The 19,747-nt window shown below is 45.8% G+C and overlaps 1 protein-coding gene across 2 annotated transcripts in view; it reads left to right on the top strand.

Annotated features, from left to right (window-relative positions):
• Nucleotides 1-19,747, top strand: part of HIPK2 (homeodomain interacting protein kinase 2) — a 285,351-nt gene that overhangs the window by 242,335 nt on the left and 23,269 nt on the right. For both annotated transcript variants that reach the window (XM_033951443.1, XM_033951442.1), the window contains exons 11-12: nt 1,679-1,858; nt 19,411-19,710. In XM_033951443.1, the coding sequence (XP_033807334.1) occupies nt 1,679-1,858; nt 19,411-19,710 (480 nt within the window). The remainder of the gene's footprint in view (nt 1-1,678; nt 1,859-19,410; nt 19,711-19,747) is intronic.

Here is a 19,747-nt window from a genome sequence, read left to right as displayed (position 1 = left end):
TTGCGGCCCTCGATGAGGGACTTTGACACCCCTGGCTTAGAGGGAACAGTGTCTAGGAGCCCTTGTGAAGTTTTCTGCGCAGAGGCAGCTATGTCTACCTGCCATTGGGAGTGCTGTGATCTACTCAAGTTTCATGCACAGAGTATCCTGTATGATAATACTGGATGTGAAATTTCAGATTGTAACTACAATAAGGTGATATTTTAAGCTCTCATTCCAACAGAGATGCCAAGTTACCCAGTTCCAAGCTGGCAATTTTGGGACAGTCCTGGATTTCTGACCACCCCGGCCTAATCCTGCAATTGGCACTAAAAATTGCACCAGAAATTTGAGTGCGCGCCCAATTTCTGCACGCAATTGAATTGAATAACAAGCTAATCAGTACCGGTGGTTGGGTGCTAATAATCAATTATTGACACTAATTGAAATCAATTAAAATTATGTATATTTTTATGGGATTCCCATCTAAATTTTACATGTAGTTCTAAAAAGGGAACGTGGCCGTGGGAGGGTGGTGGATGGAACGGGAGCGCTCCTGCAATTTATGCACGCTGTTATAGAATAAAGTGGATCTGTGCCTAATTTAGGGCAAAGATTTACACCAGAGTTTTAGTTGGTACAAATCCTTATACCTAAAATTAGGTGTGGTTCTCGGAACCAAGCACTGTTCTATAAATGGTACATAACTTTGAGTATCACTTATACAATAGCGCTCAGCGTGTTAAGTCTGTGCCGATTTTTTTGGCGCCTTTAATAAAATTCAGTCTTACGGGTCTTGCAGCACTGGTTTCAATGGGCAGGATCAGGAAGCACAAAACCCACATCACTTTGGGATGTAAGTTCAAAACCAGGGCTGGAATTGGGTGGCTTGGCATCTCTGCTGTCTTCAGCAGTGTTTTACCTGGTGGGGCGGGATCCTGGGGAAGAGCACCCCTCTCCATCCAGAGCACTTTCCTCCTCCAGGCTTTGGGAAGGTGCATGGATTGGTTGCGGGGTTGTGGGCTGCCAGAGAACAGCCCCCAGCTCTGTTGGTCCCCCGCCCCAGAACAGGAAGTTTACGTCAGAGGGGGTGGGGACTGACGGAGCCAACCACAAGGCCGTGTATGCTTGGTAGTTTTCTGCGATTTGAAGCAACGTTTGGTTGAGTTGTGCATTTCGTCATTCATTTTATTTGCACACCTGAAGACTCTTAAGACTCCTGATGCAGGCCAGGTAGGCCGAAACATCTACATGTCGGGTCATTGAGTCATTGTATGAATAAAGGCATTTGGATTCATCAGATGAGTTGAAAGACACTTTTTGTGCACCATTCAGATTGGGACAATTCTACTCTGATTTTGTGCTTTTGAGTTTGTGGTTTTGTTGCCCCTGTTTTTTCGGAGCCAACAACCACATACGGGTGGACCGCAGATCTGCAACCGCAGACCTGCAACCTCTCCAGCACACCCAGGGTGGACTTGCCCCCCACTCAATCTTTGGTACACCACTGATCTTGAGTGTTGTGAAATGTGCTTGTTCTCTCCGAATGACTATCACTTAGATACAGGCAATTGAGCTGGTAGTCACTGTGTAGAAAATCAAAAGCAGGAATACAGTTTAGGATGTTTGGAAAGGAATGAAAGTCTCCAGAAGGTAAATGGATAATGACTTCATCATTGTCTTTTTTTTTTTTTTCTAGGAGCACACATGGTCATGGCAGTCATTACAATCCCATCATGCAGCAGCCTGCCCTCTTAGCAGGTCATGTGACTCTCCCTTCTGCCCAGCCCTTGAATGTGGGTGTAGCACATGTCATGAGGCAACAGCCAACCAGCACCTCCTCTTCCCGGAAGAATAAACAGCACCAGTCATCAATGAGGTAAACCACTTAAACTCTCAAACTGGCAGACTCACAAATGAGCTTGATAACTTAAGTTTGGAAACATTTCAGATTGTGCAGTTAATAAAAGTGTTGCTGCTAAAATCTTTGAGGCAAATAAATTCCAAAAGACAGCAATTGACCTTAAGTTGATGGTTTTTATGATTAGAGTAAATTGGAAGATCTCTGATTTTGGACAGTGTTGTTTATGTAAATAGGATACTAACAGACCTGAGGAACCAATATAAACTTCCACCTCTAGTAGAAGATCCTGTGAGCATCCTTTTAGAGCATTCAGACTTTACATATTAAATACAGGTACACTTCTCCCTCCGTATTCGCAGTATCAGCAATTGCGGTTTCCATTATTCGCGGTTTTTAAGTTTCAAGTTTCAAGTTTTATTTATATTTGATTAATCGCTTAATTAAATTATTTCTAAGCGAGTTACAGTTTGTAAATAGACATGATATTAAAACAGTAAATAACATAAAATATTAAAAATTTAACAATTTATACATTAAGTTTATAATAAATAAAAAAAAAAAAAAGAGGATAAAAACATGTTAGTAAAATATAAAATTACGAATTATATATTATGAGGTACAAAGATCATAAAATTACAGAAGTTTTAACTTAACAAAATAATAATTCAATAATATAACGGATCTTGACATTTAAAAAGAGCACATAATTGATTTTAAATGTTAAAAGCGTCTTTAAATAAAAAGCATTTTAAGTTCTTTTTGAAATCGTTTAAGTTATTTATTTCTCTTAAGTGTAAAGGTAAAGAGTTCCAGAGTTGAGGTGCTACTACAGAAAAGATATCCTGACGGCGGGTTCCAATGATTTTTAAAGAAGGAATAGTTAGAAGCTTGTGGCTGCTTGAACGCAAAGAACGTGAGGAATTATAGGGGATAAGTAATTTGTTTATGAATTGGGGTTCATTGGTGTCTAAGGTTTTGAAAGTTAACAATAGAATTTTATAGGTAATCCGATGATTAACAGGAAGCCAGTGTGATTTAATCAAGAAAGGAGTCACATGGTCATATTTTTTTCCTTTATGGATGAGCTTAATGGCGGTATTTTGTATGATTTGTAAGCGTTTTTTTTCTTTTTGGGTAATGTTTAAGAAAAGAGAGTTACAGTAGTCAAGTTTAGAAATGATCAAAGAATGAAGTAGAATATTTAGCGATTTAGGTTCTAAAAATTTTGAGATTGAACGAATCAATCGAAGTCTATAAAAACACGATTTAACAATGTTGTTTAAATGTTCATGGTAGGAAAAATTGTTATCAATAGTGATTCCAAGTATTTTTAACGAGGATACAATCTCTATAGCTTGCTGGCTCCTCCCCCAAAATTACATCAGCTTGCATAGAGAAATCGCTGATTCCCAGCACTTTCTTCACCGTGTTTTGCCTCTCCTTCGGGAACGGGCCAGGTCTCCCCCCGTGTTATTCGCGGTTTCACCATATTCATGATGGTTTTTAATAGAAAACAGCGAATAGCATGAAAAAGTTATTCATGGTTTTTCTGTTTTTGAGGGTCTGTTAATCTCCTATCACAATGAATACGGAGGGAGGAAGTGTACTTATTTTGTCCCTGAGCAAAGGAGGATTAAGTGACTTGCCTAGAGTCACAAGGAGTTGCAGCTAAAGTGTGAATTTAACCCGATTCTCCTGGTTCTTAGGCCACTGCACTAACCATTAGGCCACTTCTCCTATGACAGATGTAACCCACATGAAAGCAGAGGGTGCATTGCAGTGTTTACTTCAAAAATATACATGAGGCCCAGTATTCAGAAAATGCTGTGCTCTTAAATTTATACTTATAAGTTCGCCTCCTAAATTTGTGCCCTATTTCCAGCCAAACTTAAAAGCATAACTTTTCAGCTGAAAATTCATCTTAAAACTGATGCTCATAAATTTAGACTTGCCAATTTTATGCCTAGTTTATGAGCCTAGTACTGAAAATCAGTGCTAAGTTCCTAACTTCTTTTTCCCACCCTTAATTTGCTCCTATTACCACCCACGGTTTATGCTCCTAAATATAAGAGTTTAGGGCCTGATATCCAGCTGGAGGCAGTAAGGGGGGGGAATTCTAAAAATGGCACCTAAGTTAACTGAGAAACGCCATTTAAAATGGCAAAAACCAGAGATCTCATGATGCCATGGAAGAGGGAAGATGCTAATCAGTGTCTCTCCTGCCGTCCTCTCTAATATCTCTCTCTATTTGGTGATTTTTTTTTGATCCCTTCTTCATGGGTCCTGGTCAGTGAGCTCTGTCTGTGTCTCGAGGCCCTAAAAGGAGTGATTGGGCTGTATGCTATGTCAGTAAAACCGGCAAAGAAGGATTGAGACCGGCACAAACCAGGAGACGCTAAGATGGGGCAGCACCCTCCGGTCCTGTGGAATCTACTGTCGGTTCAGCCTGGGTTGCAGAGATCACTGCAGAAGTTACAGGAGCAATGGAATCTGTCCTAGAAAAGCATCTGCTCCTCATTGATACAAAATTAGAACGTATTCAGGCGAAACTGGACAATATGGGGCAGGAGGTTGCGGCTTTTAAACGACAGGTCGGGGCCTTGGATGACCACGTGCACCTAGTAGAGTAGACGCAGACCCGACATGCAAAAACCATTACAGCGCTAGAGGATTGCATCGAAGACCTAGAAAACAGGTCATAATGCTACAATTTACACTTTGTCGGGCTACCTGAGGATATCCCGGAGGTCGATTTGCACAGCACACTGGAAGCATGGTTTACCTCCTCACTTACTTTGCCAGAAAGCCTGGAGCCTCTCTACATCGAATGCGCTCACAGACTTGGCCTCCGCCGACCATCGGCAATGAGGCCTAGAGTGGTCATTGTTAAAATCCTAAACTACGCCCATAAGCAGGCCATTTTGAGGGCACTACGAGGGGGTTGGACATTGTCGTATACTAATCAAAGAGTGCTTTATTTCCAGGACTATTCAACCAAAGTTAACACAGCAACGCCATGCCTTCATCACGGTTTGTTCTACTTTAGCTCAGCACAATATTCGTTGTGCCTTACTATATCCCACAAGGCTCCGGGTACATCACAATGGGGTCTCGACATTTTATAACATGGTGGGGGAGGCCCAATCTTTCCTTGCCATGGAGACGGCCACAGGACCATCTATGAGCGCCATCACTTCCATGGCAGGGCCTGCTGATTGAGGAGGATTCCTGTTCAAGCTGTTTGACGATACTCATCTTGAACTTCCCATGAGGAGCCTTGGTTTACCCACTGGATCCTCACCTATGGGACCTTGTGAACCACTGTCAATCTTACCACTCTTGATTGCCAGGCCTGGCGCTCTTACTGGCATCTTCTTCATGTCCCATCCCTAAAAATCATTAGTACCCATAGGGCTTCTTCTTTCGCAACAACTGCTCCAACAATATGGAATTCATTACCATTATATTTAAGGTCCGAACAGAATTTAGATAAATTCAAGGGTGGCCTCAAAAGCATCTTATTTAAAGGCGCATATGACTGTTAATTGATCTAAGGGACTTTCCAAGCTTATTTTCTATACTAAAATTGAATTTTCACTTTCCCCATGTTATTGTCCTTAATTGTTCTTTCTTTCTTTTAAATTGTATTTCTCCCCACTATCCTATTGTTTTATGTAAGTAAAGTTATGTTATTAATAGTTTGTTAACTGGACCCCTTTTTAAATTTTTACTATAAAACACATGGAGGGGCATAATCGAAAGGAATGTCTAAGTACATTTTCGTCTAAGTCGCAAGTCGTCCAAAGTAAAAAAACAGCCTAGCACACATTTTCGAAAAATACGTCCAAAATTTTTTTTCTTTTGAAAATCATCTAATTATACGTCCTGCCGATCTGATCGTCCATCTTTATACCATATTTTCGTCCAACTTTTCATCCAAGTCAAAAACGCCTAGAACAAGCCCTGTTGGATGTGGGAGGGGTCTGCAAAGTGATGGACTGAACACCCAGACATGGCATGTCTTCTCCTCACTACAGCTCCCTTATAGGTCATGGTGAGTCCCCCAAACCATATCCATTATCTCCTAGACCCACTTATCTACCACCCTAATAGCCCTTATGGCTGCAGGAGCCACTTATATGCCAGGAAAAAAGAGTTTTGGGGGTGTATAGGGGAGTGCACATGTTTCAGTATCAATGCAGTGATTACAGGGGCTTATGGGCATGGGTCCTCCTCTCCATGAGTCCCTAACCCACCCCCAAGATGGCTTAAGCTGCATCTGTGCTGGACAACTAGGCTTTCCTATGCCAGGCTGCCAGGTGATGGTCTGGAGGCTGAATTTTAAAGGTGAGATTACGATTTTTATGGGGTTGAGGGGGGGCGGTGATCACTGGGGTAGTGTGTGGGGGTCTTTTTTATGTGTTTGCAGTGCTTATCTGGTGACATTATGTGGGTTTTTGTGACTTAGATCATGTTTTAAAGGGTCTAAGTCACAACATCCAAGTTTTGTCTATGCTAGGCTGTATAACTTTCGGTTATACATGCTGTACGACTACCGTATTTTCGCGGATATAACGCGCACCATTGTAAAACGCGCACAGGGGTATAGCGCGCAGAAATCACGATGATATGTACAAAAACTTTTCTATACCGCGCTCAGGCATATAACGCGCATGCTGCCCGACTCTCCTCTGGCCACCCCGACTCTCCTTTCGCTCTCCCCGACTCTCCTCTGGCCACCCCGACTCTCCTTTCGCCCTCCCCGACTCTCATCTGGTTGCCCCGACTCACCCTGACTTTCGGTGCACTGCCCCGACTCTCCTCTGGTTGCCCCGACTCACCGTTCACCCGCCCTGACTTTCGGTGCACTGCCCCGCCTCTCCGTGCCTGTCCCCCTTGAAGTCCTGTCCCCCCTTGAAGGTCTGCCTGTCCCCCTTGAAGATCTGCCTGTCCCCCCTTGAAGTCCTGTCCCCATCCTGAAAGCCTGATGCCCCCCCTCGACGTCCGATTCTTCTCCCCCCTCGGCAGGACCACTCGCACCCCCACCCCGAAGGACCGCCGACTCCCCGACAATATTGGGCCAGGAGGGAGCCCAAATCCTCCTGGCCACGGCGACCCCCTAACCCCACCCCGCACTACATTACGGGCAGGAGGGATCCCAGGCCCTCCTGCCCTCGACGCAAACCCCCTCCCCCCAACGACCGCCCCCCCCCAAGAACCTCCGCCCGTCCCCCAGCCGACCCGTGACCCCCCTGGCCGACCCCCACGACACCCCCACCCGCCTTCCCCGTACTTTGTGTAGTTGGGCCAGAAGGGAGCCCAAACCCTCCTGGCCACGGCGACCCCCTAACCCCACCCCGCACTACATTACGGGCAGGAGGGATCCCAGGCCCTCCTGCCCTCGACGCAAACCCCCCTCCCTCCAACGACCGCCCCCCCCCAAGAACCTCCGACCGACCCGCGACCCCCCTGGCCGACCCCCCCACCCCCCTTCCCCGTACCTTTGGAAGTTGGCCGGACAGACGGGAGCCAAACCCGCCTGTCCGGCAGGCAGCCAACGAAGGAATGAGGCCGGATTGGCCCATCCATCCTAAAGCTCCGCCTACTGGTGGGGCCTAAGGCGCGTGGGCCAATCAGAATAGGCCCTGGAGCCTTAGGTCCCACCTGGGGGCGCGGCCTGAGACACATGGTCGGGTTTGGCCCATGTGCCTCAGGCCGCGCCCCCAGGTGGGACCTAAGGCTCCAGGGCCTATTCTGATTGGCCCACGCGCCTTAGGCCCCACCAGTAGGCGGAGCTTTAGGACGGATGGGCCAATCCGGCCTCATTCCTTCGTTGGCTGCCTGCCGGACAGGCGGGTTTGGCTCCCGTCTGTCCGGCCAACTTCCAAAGGTACGGGGAAGGGGGGTGGGGGGGTCGGCCAGGGGGGTCGCGGGTCGATCGGAGGTTCTTGGGGGGGGCGGTCGTTGGAGGGAGGGGGGTTTGCGTCGAGGGCAGGAGGGCCTGGGATCCCTCCTGCCCGTAATGTAGTGCGGGGTGGGGTTAGGGGGTCGCCGTGGCCAGGAGGGTTTGGGCTCCCTTCTGGCCCAACTACACAAAGTACGGGGAAGGCGGGTGGGGGTGTCGTGGGGGTCGGCCAGGGGGGTCGCGGGTCGGCTGGGGGACGGGCGGAGGTTCTTGGGGGGGGGCGGTCGTTGGGGGGAGGGGGTTTGCGTCGAGGGCAGGAGGGCCTGGGATCCCTCCTGCCCGTAATGTAGTGCGGGGTGGGGTTAGGGGGTCGCCGTGGCCAGGAGGGTTTGGGCTCCCTCCTGGCCCGATATTGTTGGGGAGTCGGCGGTCCTTCGGGGTGAGGGTGCGAGTGGTCCTGCCGGGGGGGGGGGGGGATGTATCGGACGTCGGGGAGTCGGCCGGGCAAGAGGGCTTTGGCTCCCTCTTGCTCCGATCGTGGATGCGGGTGCGGGTGGGAGCGCGTGCGAGCGGTCGTTCGGGGTGGGGGTGCGAGCGGTCCTGCTGGGGGGGTGAATCGGGCGTCGGGCGGGGTGGGAACTATGTTTAAAAACTTTTGTATACCGCGCTCAGGCATATAACGCGCGAGGGGTATGCGCGGTACGTAAAATCACGTATAACGCGCGCGTTATATCCGCGAAAATACGGTAAGTCTAAGCCAGCCCACATCCTGCCTAACTCCCGCCCTCGACACTCCTCCTGAAACGCCTCAATTAGCTTTGGTCGTTCAGCGGCAGTATGAAGGCCTAGGTCGTTTAAAAATACGTCCAAAACCCCTTTTTATTATCGGCACTTGGACGTATTTGGACAGTGTTCGTCCAAGTGCCGACATAGAAACATAGAAATAGACGGCAGATAAGGGCCCACGGCCCATCTAGTCTGCTCACCTTAATGTCCCTCCCCTACCTTTGCCCTGTGAATAGATCCCATGTGCCGATCCCATTTGGCCTTAAAATCAGGCACGCTGCTGGCCTCAATCACCTGTAGTGGAAGACTATTCCAGCGATCAACCACTCTTTCAGTGAAAAAGAATTTCCTGGTGTCACCTCGTAGTTTCCCGCCCCTGATTTTCAACGGATGCCCTCTTGTTGTCGTGGGACCCTTGAAAAAGAAGATATCTTCCTCTGCCTCGATGCGGCCCGTAAGATACTTGAACGTCTCGATCATGTCCCCCCTCTCTCTGCGCTCCTCGAGCGAGTATAGCTGTAATTTGTCAAGCCGTTTTTCGTAGGGTAGATCCTTGAGTCCCGAGACCGTCCGGGTGGCCATTCTTTGCACCGACTCCAGTCTCAGCACATCCTTGCGATAATGCGGCCTCCAGAATTGCACACAGTATTCCAGGTGGGACCTCACCATGGATCTATACAATGGCGAGGTCCCACCTGGAATACTGTGTGCAATTCTGGAGGCCGCATTATCGCAAGGATGTGCTGAGACTGGAGTCGGTGCAAAGAATGGCCACCCGGATGGTCTCGGTTTTTGGACGTTTTTCTCTTTCAATTATGAGCATCTTAGAATTTATGATTAGCATTTTATCAAATTTTTAATAAACTTGAAACTTGATTTTACATGGGTTTTGTCTCCTTATTCATTTAATTCTATTCTCTGTGGGTCAATTCTTGGGCCGCTCCTGGGCTTGGATCATGCCTATCTATTTGTGATTTTGAGGTGGGAGACTTAGGGCTCCTTTTACAAAGGTGCGGTAGTGTTTTTAATGCACGCACCAGATTAGTGCGCGCCATAGCGCGCTAGCCAAAAATCTACCGCCTGCTCAAAAGGAGGCGGTAGTGGCTAGTGCGCGCTCTTCCACGAGTTAAGGCTCTAGCGCGGCTTTGTAAAAGGAGCCCTTAGTGTTCTATGATGCTGATTAATGGCTTCTGCTCGATATCCACGTCACCCCTTTCTACCACCAACTTCACTGGCTGCCATTCGAGTCTAGAGTCCTTTTTAAATTTGCATGCTTCTGCTACAAGGCTGTAAATGGTTCCTCACCAAGCTACATCAGCCCCCACTTCAACCTCTATCGCACCAACAAGAAATCCCGTCGTATTCAGCTGTTCGCCTTCCCTTCGCTCAAACTTTGTCACCTCAAAAGATTCCTGGAGAAAACTTTCGCCTTCCAAGCAACTAAGCTGAACCCATGGCTAGCCCAAATGATACTCGAGGCCCCCACTTACCTCGGCTTTAGAAAACTACTTAAAACCTACCTATTCAGCAAACAAGACCTGAATTGTCCCCTCCCCCCCCGACAATAACTCCCCGCCTCCCCACTTCGCCTCCGTCATGAGGCCTTCCCTTTTTCCCTGCTTTCCACATCCTCTTTCTAGTTTGTTTAAAGCTGTAATTTCTGATAAATAATTGTAAATCTGCCGTCTAGGCAGATCCTAATCTAATTGATGTAAACCGCCTAGAACTCGCTGGGTATGGCGGTATATAAGAATAAAAAATATTATTATTATTATTATCTGGCTGTATTAATCCCTGGATCACCAAGCCTTCTTGTTGGATCTTCTTGTTGACTGAAGATATAATATGTGCTATGGACAGTTTATTTTATTTTATTTCTTTTTGTATCTGCCTGAAGGTTTGCTGTGTTCCTTGGGATTGTGTGAACGTATGGGACTTGCTGTTTAGGGGCAGGGCAAGTGCATGGGGTAAACTGTATGAGAGCTCGGTGAGTGCATGGTATATGCTTGCTGTGGGTTTTTTCTATGAGGTGAGTTTCGGTGGGGGTGAGGGGTGGTGGGAGTTATTAAACTGTTCTGTTGAGCTTTGAGAACGACATTTGCTTCCTTTGGATACCTGCCATTATTTTGAACCCTATTTGTGCTTTGGGGGCTTCTTTTGTGCTGTTAAAATGTCTGGGTGAATGCTGTGGGTGTGGTGTTTGTAGGGTGAGTTAAGACATGCTTGATAGGAAGGAGTGTGATTGGAATGGGGCGAGAGGGCAGTTTATTTTTATTACTGGGCTGAATGTCATATAATGGAGGGGATCTTATGACTTAGAGACCCCCCTAGGGTGTTTAGTGTGCCACAATGTCAAACTTTAATGGTTACAGGGGGGCTCATTTTCTTGGATCTGGACAGATATGGAGAGGGTAGGCATTGGGAGTGAGCTGTTTCCCTTTGGGAATGGAATAAAAGGGAGAATTGGGTGGGGGGGGGGAAGAGAGGGATGGGGGGAAAGAGAGTTGAGAGTTGGGTTTGGGATAGGAGGAAAGGAGCTCTGGAGAGATCCTTGGAGGGGTTTTTTTTCTCTCGCTCTCTTTCTTGCAGTGTCTGATCCTGGGCAGCTTTGCCATTTTTTCTCACTTTCTCTGGGTCTGCTGGCTCTAATCTGGGGAACACCTTTAACTGTGCTGGACGCCGGAGGCTGTGATGGCATTTTGGCGACCACATACTACTTTTCAATTACAAGTTTTTCTTTGCCCATTTCTCTGTTAAGTCTGGGATTTCTTCGCGGGAATGAAGGCTTGTCATACTTCGGTGTTGGCGTTGCATAGGGTTTTCTCTCAATTTGAAAGACATTTAACAAATACAAGGGAAATGGGGACAAGAGCTTAATAAGGAACTCGGTCATTGGAATATTCTGGGCCCCATAAGAGGGACCCTAGAGTGCTTTATAGGGCCTATTATACACAAATGCAGTTACATAAAATCGGCGGCATTGATTCTCCTCTCTGTCTTAAATGTGGTAGAGAACCAAATACCCACTCCTTTTGGACTGCTGGACTATTTGTTCTTTTTGGACATCTAGAGTGCATTATATACAACATCTACTATGGTGTACCCTTTCGGGCACTGTGGAGCAATTGGTACTTGATATGCAAGGAGCTTTTAGAGGACTCCCTAAGGGGAGTCCCCAGGTATGTCTCTTTGCTTACAAGTGTATACTGCAATCTTGGACTGTCCCAGAACTCCCATCCTTTTGGAGATGGAGATCATTAGTGTTTAATTTGGCCTCTTGGGGGGCCCAAGGAGCGGTGGGCTGTGCTTGCAGATGTAAAAATTTTCTGCTTATCTGGCTTCCTTGTCACTTCAAGTTTAGAAACATAGAAACATAGAAAGATGACGGCAGATAAGGGCCATAGCCCATCAAGTCTGCCCACACTATTTACCCACCCTCTTAAATCTACTGACCCCCTAAAGAATAATTGTAATTATACTGTCACTCTACTGACCCGCTCATTCAGTCCTAGTGACCCTAACCCTTGGCATGACCTCGTAGGGATCCCACATAGGTATCCCATTTGTTCTTGAAGTCTGAGATGCTGCGTGCCTCGACCACCTGCACTGGAAGCTCGTTCCAATGCTCAATCACTCTCTCCGTGAAGAAGTATTTCCTGGTGTCTCCACGAAACTTCCCTCCCCTGAGCTTGAGTGGATGTCCTCTTGTGGTCGAGGGTCCCCTGAGAAGAAAGATATCATCTTCCACCTCTACCCGTCCCGTGATGTACTTAAATGTCTCAATCATGTCTCCCCTCTCCCTACGCTCCTCGAGAGTGTAGAGCTGCAATTTGCTTAGTCTTTCTTCGTACGGGAGACCCTTTAGCCCCGAGACCATCCTGGTGGCCATCCGCTGAACCGATTCAACTCTGAGCACATCCTTACGGTAATGTGGCCTCCAGAATTGAACACAGTATTCCAGATGCGGTCTCACCATGGCTCTGTACAGTGGCATCATGACTTCAGGTTTCCTGTTGACGAAGCTTCTCTTGAAGTAAGTTTGTAGCTTACTTTTGAATATTATATCTTAAGGAGTCTTGTGGGAGCTAGGCTGTTTCTTAGGATCAGATACTGTGCTATATTTTTAGTAGGTGGGGGGGGGGTTCTTGTTTTAGTTGGGGAGAGTTTTCCGATGTCGCCCAGGGGTCACAAGAGTATGGGCCCCTGGAAGGGTTGGGACCTTTCGGTTACCTTCTGTAATACTTTTCTTGCTCATCCCCTAATTTTTCTTTTCTTCTCTTTCTTCGGGGTTTTGAAGGGGAATTGGTTAGTTGGGGAAGGGTTTGGATGGGAAGGGAAGGGAAGGCATGCATAAACATAAAAAAATTGTTTGTTGTTGGGTTCTGGTTTGGATAGACTTTGTTCTGTTTTCTATTTTGTCTTTGATCCATAATAAAAACAGATTTAAACATAAAATGGCAAAAAACATTAAAGTTAAAGCACCTAAATAAAATTTCTTTTAACTCCTCGTGCCCTGACTCCACCAGGACCGCCCATAAATTAAAACTATCCTTCCCCTCCCTACATGGTATTCTCCACGCAGGTAAGCTGGGAAAATCACTTCTTTTCAAAATCACAGGTCTCTGGAATGACCTTACTATCCCGCTGCGGAACCTGAGCTCCCTCCACTTATTCCGCAAGCAACTAAAAACCTGGCTCTTCTCTAACATGTAATTTCTTTTCCCTTACTTTTCCACTCGATTTATAAACTTATGTAAACCTTTTCCTACCCTTTCTCATTTTTAAGTTCTTGTAAACCGTGCCGAGCTCTACTTCTGTGGAGATGATGCAGTATATAAACTTAAGGTTTAGTTTAGTTTAGTATCTAATGTACATCTTCCATTCAGTAGGAGGAGTTGGCAAGTGGTGCTTCTTAGCTGCCATTTCTTCCTCTGCCGGTTATCCTCTACAGTCATCACAGGAGGGTCTGTTTGAGAGAGTACTAAAATATTATGAGGGTCCCTATGTACTTACTTCCTTATATTTGAGACCATTTTTAAAAAACATTTTCTACCCTGAAGTCAGGTTCTAGCTTGCATTAGTGAATGATTGATTTGTATTGATGGTGTTCAAGCTATTTTCTACTTTGGAAAGGCTTTCTCCAGGCACCAAGGCGCTGATTCTGGAAATGGCCTACAGCCACCTAACTTAATTGGCTTTAATCGGTGTGATATTTGACCGTGTCATGTAAAACCAATGAAAACCTCATTAAAAAAATGCAGGAAGAGTGCCAGAATCGCATCTACAGCGGTTAGAGAATGACATGGAGATAGAATTTGTCCCCGCGGGTAACTGCGGGAAACCATCCCCGTATCATTCTTTGTGGAAAGATGGAAAAATCAGAATGAGACTGTGCTCAGCCACTGACCCTCAAGCCTTGCATTGAAGAATGCTGGTGTAGAAGGACTGAGGTTGAGATAGACACTAAAGAATGACAGTCTCTGGTATCCAAAGCAGATATGGTGATATCATAATGCCTCATTCCACCAATGCCTAAGAGCCAACCTCATCATTGATGTCACAATGGGTTCATTATGCTATACTTGGCTCACATAAGAATCAGAATGGGCTCAGCCACTGACCCTCAAGCCTTGCATTGAAGAATGCTGGTGTAGAAGGACTGAGGTTGAGATAGACACTAAAGAATGACTCAGGATTATCCATGGAGACGGAGACAAATTCTGCCTCGTGTCATTCTCTACCAAGCAGTGCCTAAGGTCAAAGTGGGCGTGGTTTCAGATGGAAATTACCTTAGGGAGCTCTGGAGACGCAATATACATCAAACATAGGTGTCATTAAAGTAGGCCTTCAAAACCCTGGCCTACATTATTGGTGCTTATGTTCAATGGTAGCTGTGATTCTGGTAATGGCGCCTATGTGTGATTGATATGCAGACGGAGCCATTTTTTAGGTGCCCGTCTATGTAGCTGCCATTTCCCGAATCCGGCCCCCAAATGGGTTAAATTGGAGTGAAATTCTCCACTCTCCTTTCCACCCTTGAGCAAAAAAAAAAAAAAAGGTTTTGCCATTTGTGAATCCTTTATTAATAAAACAATTTATAGTAGCCAGTAGATCTGGTGCCTGAATCAGTGTGTGTATGAATTGCAAGATGAAGAGATTTGAAATCAGGGCAAGCTTATATAGAGAAGAAGGAATTAAAAAAAATCTCTTGCAAAAACAAGTTAATGCACCATATGTTTGTAATGCGCATGGATTTCAGCAGGGACTGCTTCTATCCTGTGACAGATATGCAGTACTACTCTGTTTTCTGCTCAACTGTTTGATACCGCAAAAGGGACACCCTGCTTTCCTTTCTCTGTAATTATACATTTCTGAAGCTCCTATGGTCACAGGGAATAATTAATATCAACATGTTTAAATAATTCATTGCAAAAGGCTGGTGTAGGATGTCTCCAGCCGTCTGCGTACTATGGTGGCCACACTGCCTCCTCTATAGCAAGCAGTCCTGCAGTGAATGTCAGGTGGTGGAGATATGCAGAGCCATTAAAAGCTAGAAGTGTGGTCATAGAGGACACGCTGGAAGACATGAAGCAGAAGGCAAATGGGTTAGGAGACCCTTCTGGCTCGCCTCCACTTTCCTCTTTCTGGCTGCTCCAGCAACTCCCTACTTTCTAGTGTAGACGGTGCTATATCTTAGTTTGAATCAGTGAACTGTTCCTTTCTGAAAGACGGTATCCTCCATGCTGCTCATTGAAAAACCAAGCAAGCAATTGCAAAAATCTCCTTCTGGGCCTCATGCAATGTGATCTGATCCAGTTGCCATCTCTGGGAAACCTTCTACCTGCTGGTTTCCTTTGTAGGTTCATTGATGAACAAAAAGAAAGAAGTGATAGTTTTAACTTAGTCCAGCCCCTGAGCCTGCCATTACTGGCAAATTTTAAGATCTGGTCTGCTGCTGTAACATTCTCCTGAAGCTCTGTTGTTTCTTTCCCTCATAGAGTTCTGCCTTGAAGGCATGTAAGAATGAAAACCAGTTGCAGAATAACTGAAATACGTTCAGCTTACACTCTTGCGTGTTCCATTGTGGCTTGTGACTTTGTTTTCACGGTTAAGACACCTCCAGAGCAAAAGGAAATAAAGGCAGGGCCTAGTATTAAGCCAGCGACGATCAGTGTTTTGCTGACTATCGCTGGCGTAAACCTGGAAATACAGAGCTGGGCCCTGTCCGGGCAAGGGCATGGAATTTCCAGGTTTCCAGAGCCAGCTATGGATTACTGCATAAAGACAGGACTGACTTCTGTGCAGAACTGACTTCTGTGCAGTATATGCGGTTAATCTGGTCAGTTAAATGCTAAATATCAGCACTTAACTGACCAAGTGCTGACTCCACCCCCAGCATGTTATGTGCAATGTTGTATTCCGCCAAATTCTTATCACCATTTATACAAACTGAGACTATTGGGCCAAATAATGGCCCAAAATGGGGGTTTCAGTTTATATTTGTGTCCTCCCTATGCTGCACCCCCTCCCAGACTGACAGCAGGCCTCCCATTGGCCTGTGTAAAGCTCTGGTGGTCCAGCAGTGAGCGGGAACAGGAGCGATTCCTCCCATATCCTGTCCTGACCAGCTCTGCTCCACCCTGCCTCCCTCCTACCCTGCCATCCCACCCCCCTGACCCATCCATAGCTTACTTTTGATGCATTGGTGGTCCAGAGGTGAACTGGGGCAGGAGAAATGCTCCTATGCTCCTGCCCCATGCAGATTCATTGTTGAAAATGGCTGCCGTGGGTTCCCAAGGCAACATTGCAAGTCTGCTGTGTTGGGAATAATAGGGTCAGGTTGTTAGAGTTATGTTGGTCTGCAGATCTACCTAATAGATCAGTAAATCTGGGGAAGCTATTAGGGATATCATCGTATGCCTCCCCCCCCCAAATAGCCAATTTTCAGTTTGGCACTAACCAGTTAAACTAAAAAAAAAATTTGAATTTAATTTTTAAGGCCATACTCCCAAAAGAGCCCAGAATGGATTACAAGTTTACATACACAAAATAAGTTACCAATAAAATAGTTGGGGTAATGATTACAAGTAAGGATAAGACATATAATACAATATTGGCACGATGCCATTGAAAATTTGTGGATAGCCTTGAACAAGTGATTTAACTGACCAGGAGATGTTTCTGGCTGGTTAAATCACTTTTTAATATCAACCCCATATTTATTGGAGCCCAGGTACTCCATCATCTCCTCCCACCTTGCTCCCTTGACTGTTTTTTTCATTTCTTAGATGCTCACTCTTCAGCATCACAACTTTCTTATCAGCTGATGGACCTCTTCCTCCTCCACTCACTGACTGTCCTGCAAGCCGGGGTGTGTCAGAATTGGTATAAGAGGAAAGAATAGGCATGGTGCCAGGTTAGGGGAGAATGGTAGGGACAAATTGGCAGGATGAGAAAATGGTTAGCAAGGTTTCCTCAAAGCAACATTATGCTGCATGAGAGTCCTTCATCGGTGTTTCTGCCAGTGCAGTCACTGCTTCTGCAGTATTGGACTTTCAGGGGCAGATGCACAGAAGTCCCAGCGCTGCCCGGAAAACACCAGGTTATAGAGCGATTTTTATTTACCGGGCAAGGCTCAATGCAAACAGTATGCAAATTATATTACACACTGTTTGTGTTGTGTATCGGTGGTGAAAGGAGGGGGAACTATGCCTGGCACCTGAACACAAGAGCTGAGCGATAGGTATAGATAGCTCTTGTGCGCAGGCAAGCAGCAGCAAGGGCTAAGAAAAAAAAACAGTGCAGGAAGATTACTCCTGCCCCGATCATTGCTAGACCACCAGATAAGGTCTGGGGAGGTCCGGGCAGCCTTTAAAACTTAAAACATCAGGAGGAGGAAAAAAATCACGAATAACTGAATTTGCGAGTATTAAACCTGCAGATTCGGAGGGAGAAGTGTACAGAGAGTGGTTATCGAAACATTCAAGGTACTGAAGGGGATAGACTTAGTAGAAAAGGAAAGGTTGGTCACCCTCTCCAAGGTAGGGAGAACGAGAGGGCACTCTCTAAAGTTGAAAGGGGATAGATTCCGTACAAACGTAAGGAAGTTCTTCTTCACCCAGAGAATGGTAGAAAGCTGGAACGCTCTTCCAGAGGCTGTTATAGGGGAAAACACCCTCCAAGGATTCAAGACAAAGTTAGACAAGTTTCTGCTGAACCAGAACGTGCGCTGACAGGGCTAGTCTCAGTTAGGGTGCTGGTCTTAGACCAGAGGGCCGCCGCGTGAGCGGACTGCTGGGCATGATGGACCAGTGGTCTGACCCAGCAGCGGCAGTTCTTATGTTCTTATCTTCGGATGGAAGATACTGCATGCAGTGCTCCAAAATTAGTCCTATCAACATTATATATATTTTTATTGCCCTTGTTATCCATATAAAAATCTAAAACAGTTGTTGAGAAGGCAGTTCCTAAATGATGTGAACAGACTACTTACTGAAGAACTACAATATGTTATATTCTATTGTATTAGGGTTTTCTTTTTTTGTATCTTCATTAAAAACAAAAATCTAAAACAGAAAGCTAAACACCAAAATGTGTAAACATAAGCCCTAATTCTGATAAAATGACTCAATAATGTTGTTATTGTATGTATGTATTTATTTATTTATTGGACAGTAATTAACTGACTTTTAACAGCATAAGATTAGTAAAATGATCAAATATAAGCATGATTACAGATTGGTGCACTTAGCTACCTACCTTAGAGCCCCTTTTACGAAGCCGCGTTAGGCTTTTGATTGCCAGCCGCAGCAGTATTAGTTCCGACGCTCATAGGAATTCTATGAGTGTCCAAGCTAATACTGCCGCAGCCAGCGATAAAAAAAAAAGCCTGACATGGCTTATAAAAGTGTGTGTGTGTGTGTGTGGGGGGGGGTAATTTTTTTTAAATTGGCTTGAATGGCATGATAATTGAATGAACCGGTAAAAACCAACTATAATGATTAAATAAAAAAAATTTACAGATAGGTGCTTACCTCGGTGAACGCCTACAAGGCACCTATCGGCATCGACACGGAAGGTAGGCATGGTTAGGGGTAGATTTGGAGTGAAGTTTGAGCACTGAATGATGTAGGCGCCTACCATAGGTGCACTCAGGCCAAGAAAACCCTAGCCTAAGTGGAAGTTCACCTAGCATCTAGAGGCCTAAGAACGCGATTCTATAAATGGTGCCTAGTGGGTGACTGACAACTGCGCTTAACAATGCCTATGATCTAGGCACTGTTTATAGAATTTGGGCCTAATTGACCACTTAGTTGGCACTAATTGATACTTAACTGAATTTGCATGTAGATCTCCCCTTTCCTATGTACATGTGCGTTATCGAAAACCATCTCAATATTCTGTAACACATGTGTACTGATCCTGTAGCTCGTTATTGATCCTGCAACATGTAAATCCACTAAAGCATGAGTGTTTTTAGTTTCCCCACAGCATGTGTGTTATCGAAAACCGTCTCAATTTTCAGTAACTCATTATTGATTCTGTAGTGTGTGTGTTGTTATTCCTGAAAATTTCTGTGTACGTATCCTCGTAACACGTTCTGGGCTCCTGGTGAGGAAGGGCTATAAAACTAACTAACTAACTAAATATATCTCAAAAGGGAGTTGGGGCATGGACATTCTCAAAAGTTAGGTGCCAAATTGGAGAATATTTATGATCCACAGTTAACTTTGGGGCCAGACTTACACCTGTTTCTATCAGATGCCCAAAGTTTTGGACATAGTGCAACTCAGAAATTCCAGATTAGATTAGATTATTTTACCCACTCACATTTACTTGGCTAAAGCTTTAACTGAGACCATTTTCTTCCCCGCAGGAATGTGTCAACCTATGAAGTTTCCTCCTCGCAGACTCTCTGCTCCCCTCAGCGCTCAAAGCGTGTGAAGGAAAATACCCCCCCACGCTGTTCTGTACCGCAAAATGCCCATGTCTGTAGTTCTTCTGTCACCTGTGGCTGGGGTGATGGGACTTCCAGCAGCAGCCACAGCAATAGCGGCGGTCGAGGCCGTCAGCGGCAGACAATAATCATTCCTGACACCCCCAGCCCTGCAGTCAGTGTGATCACCATCAGCAGCGATACAGATGAGGAGGAAGAACAGAAACATCTACCCCCAAGGTGAGCAGCGAGAGAGGAGGCTTGATAGTCTCATACT

The sequence above is a fragment of the Geotrypetes seraphini genome, chromosome 7, assembly GCF_902459505.1.
Source record: "Geotrypetes seraphini chromosome 7, aGeoSer1.1, whole genome shotgun sequence".
Taxonomy (NCBI): Eukaryota; Metazoa; Chordata; class Amphibia; order Gymnophiona; family Dermophiidae; genus Geotrypetes; species Geotrypetes seraphini.
The sequence above is the reverse complement of the archived record's forward strand: the minus strand, read 5'-3'. Positions and strand labels throughout refer to the sequence as shown.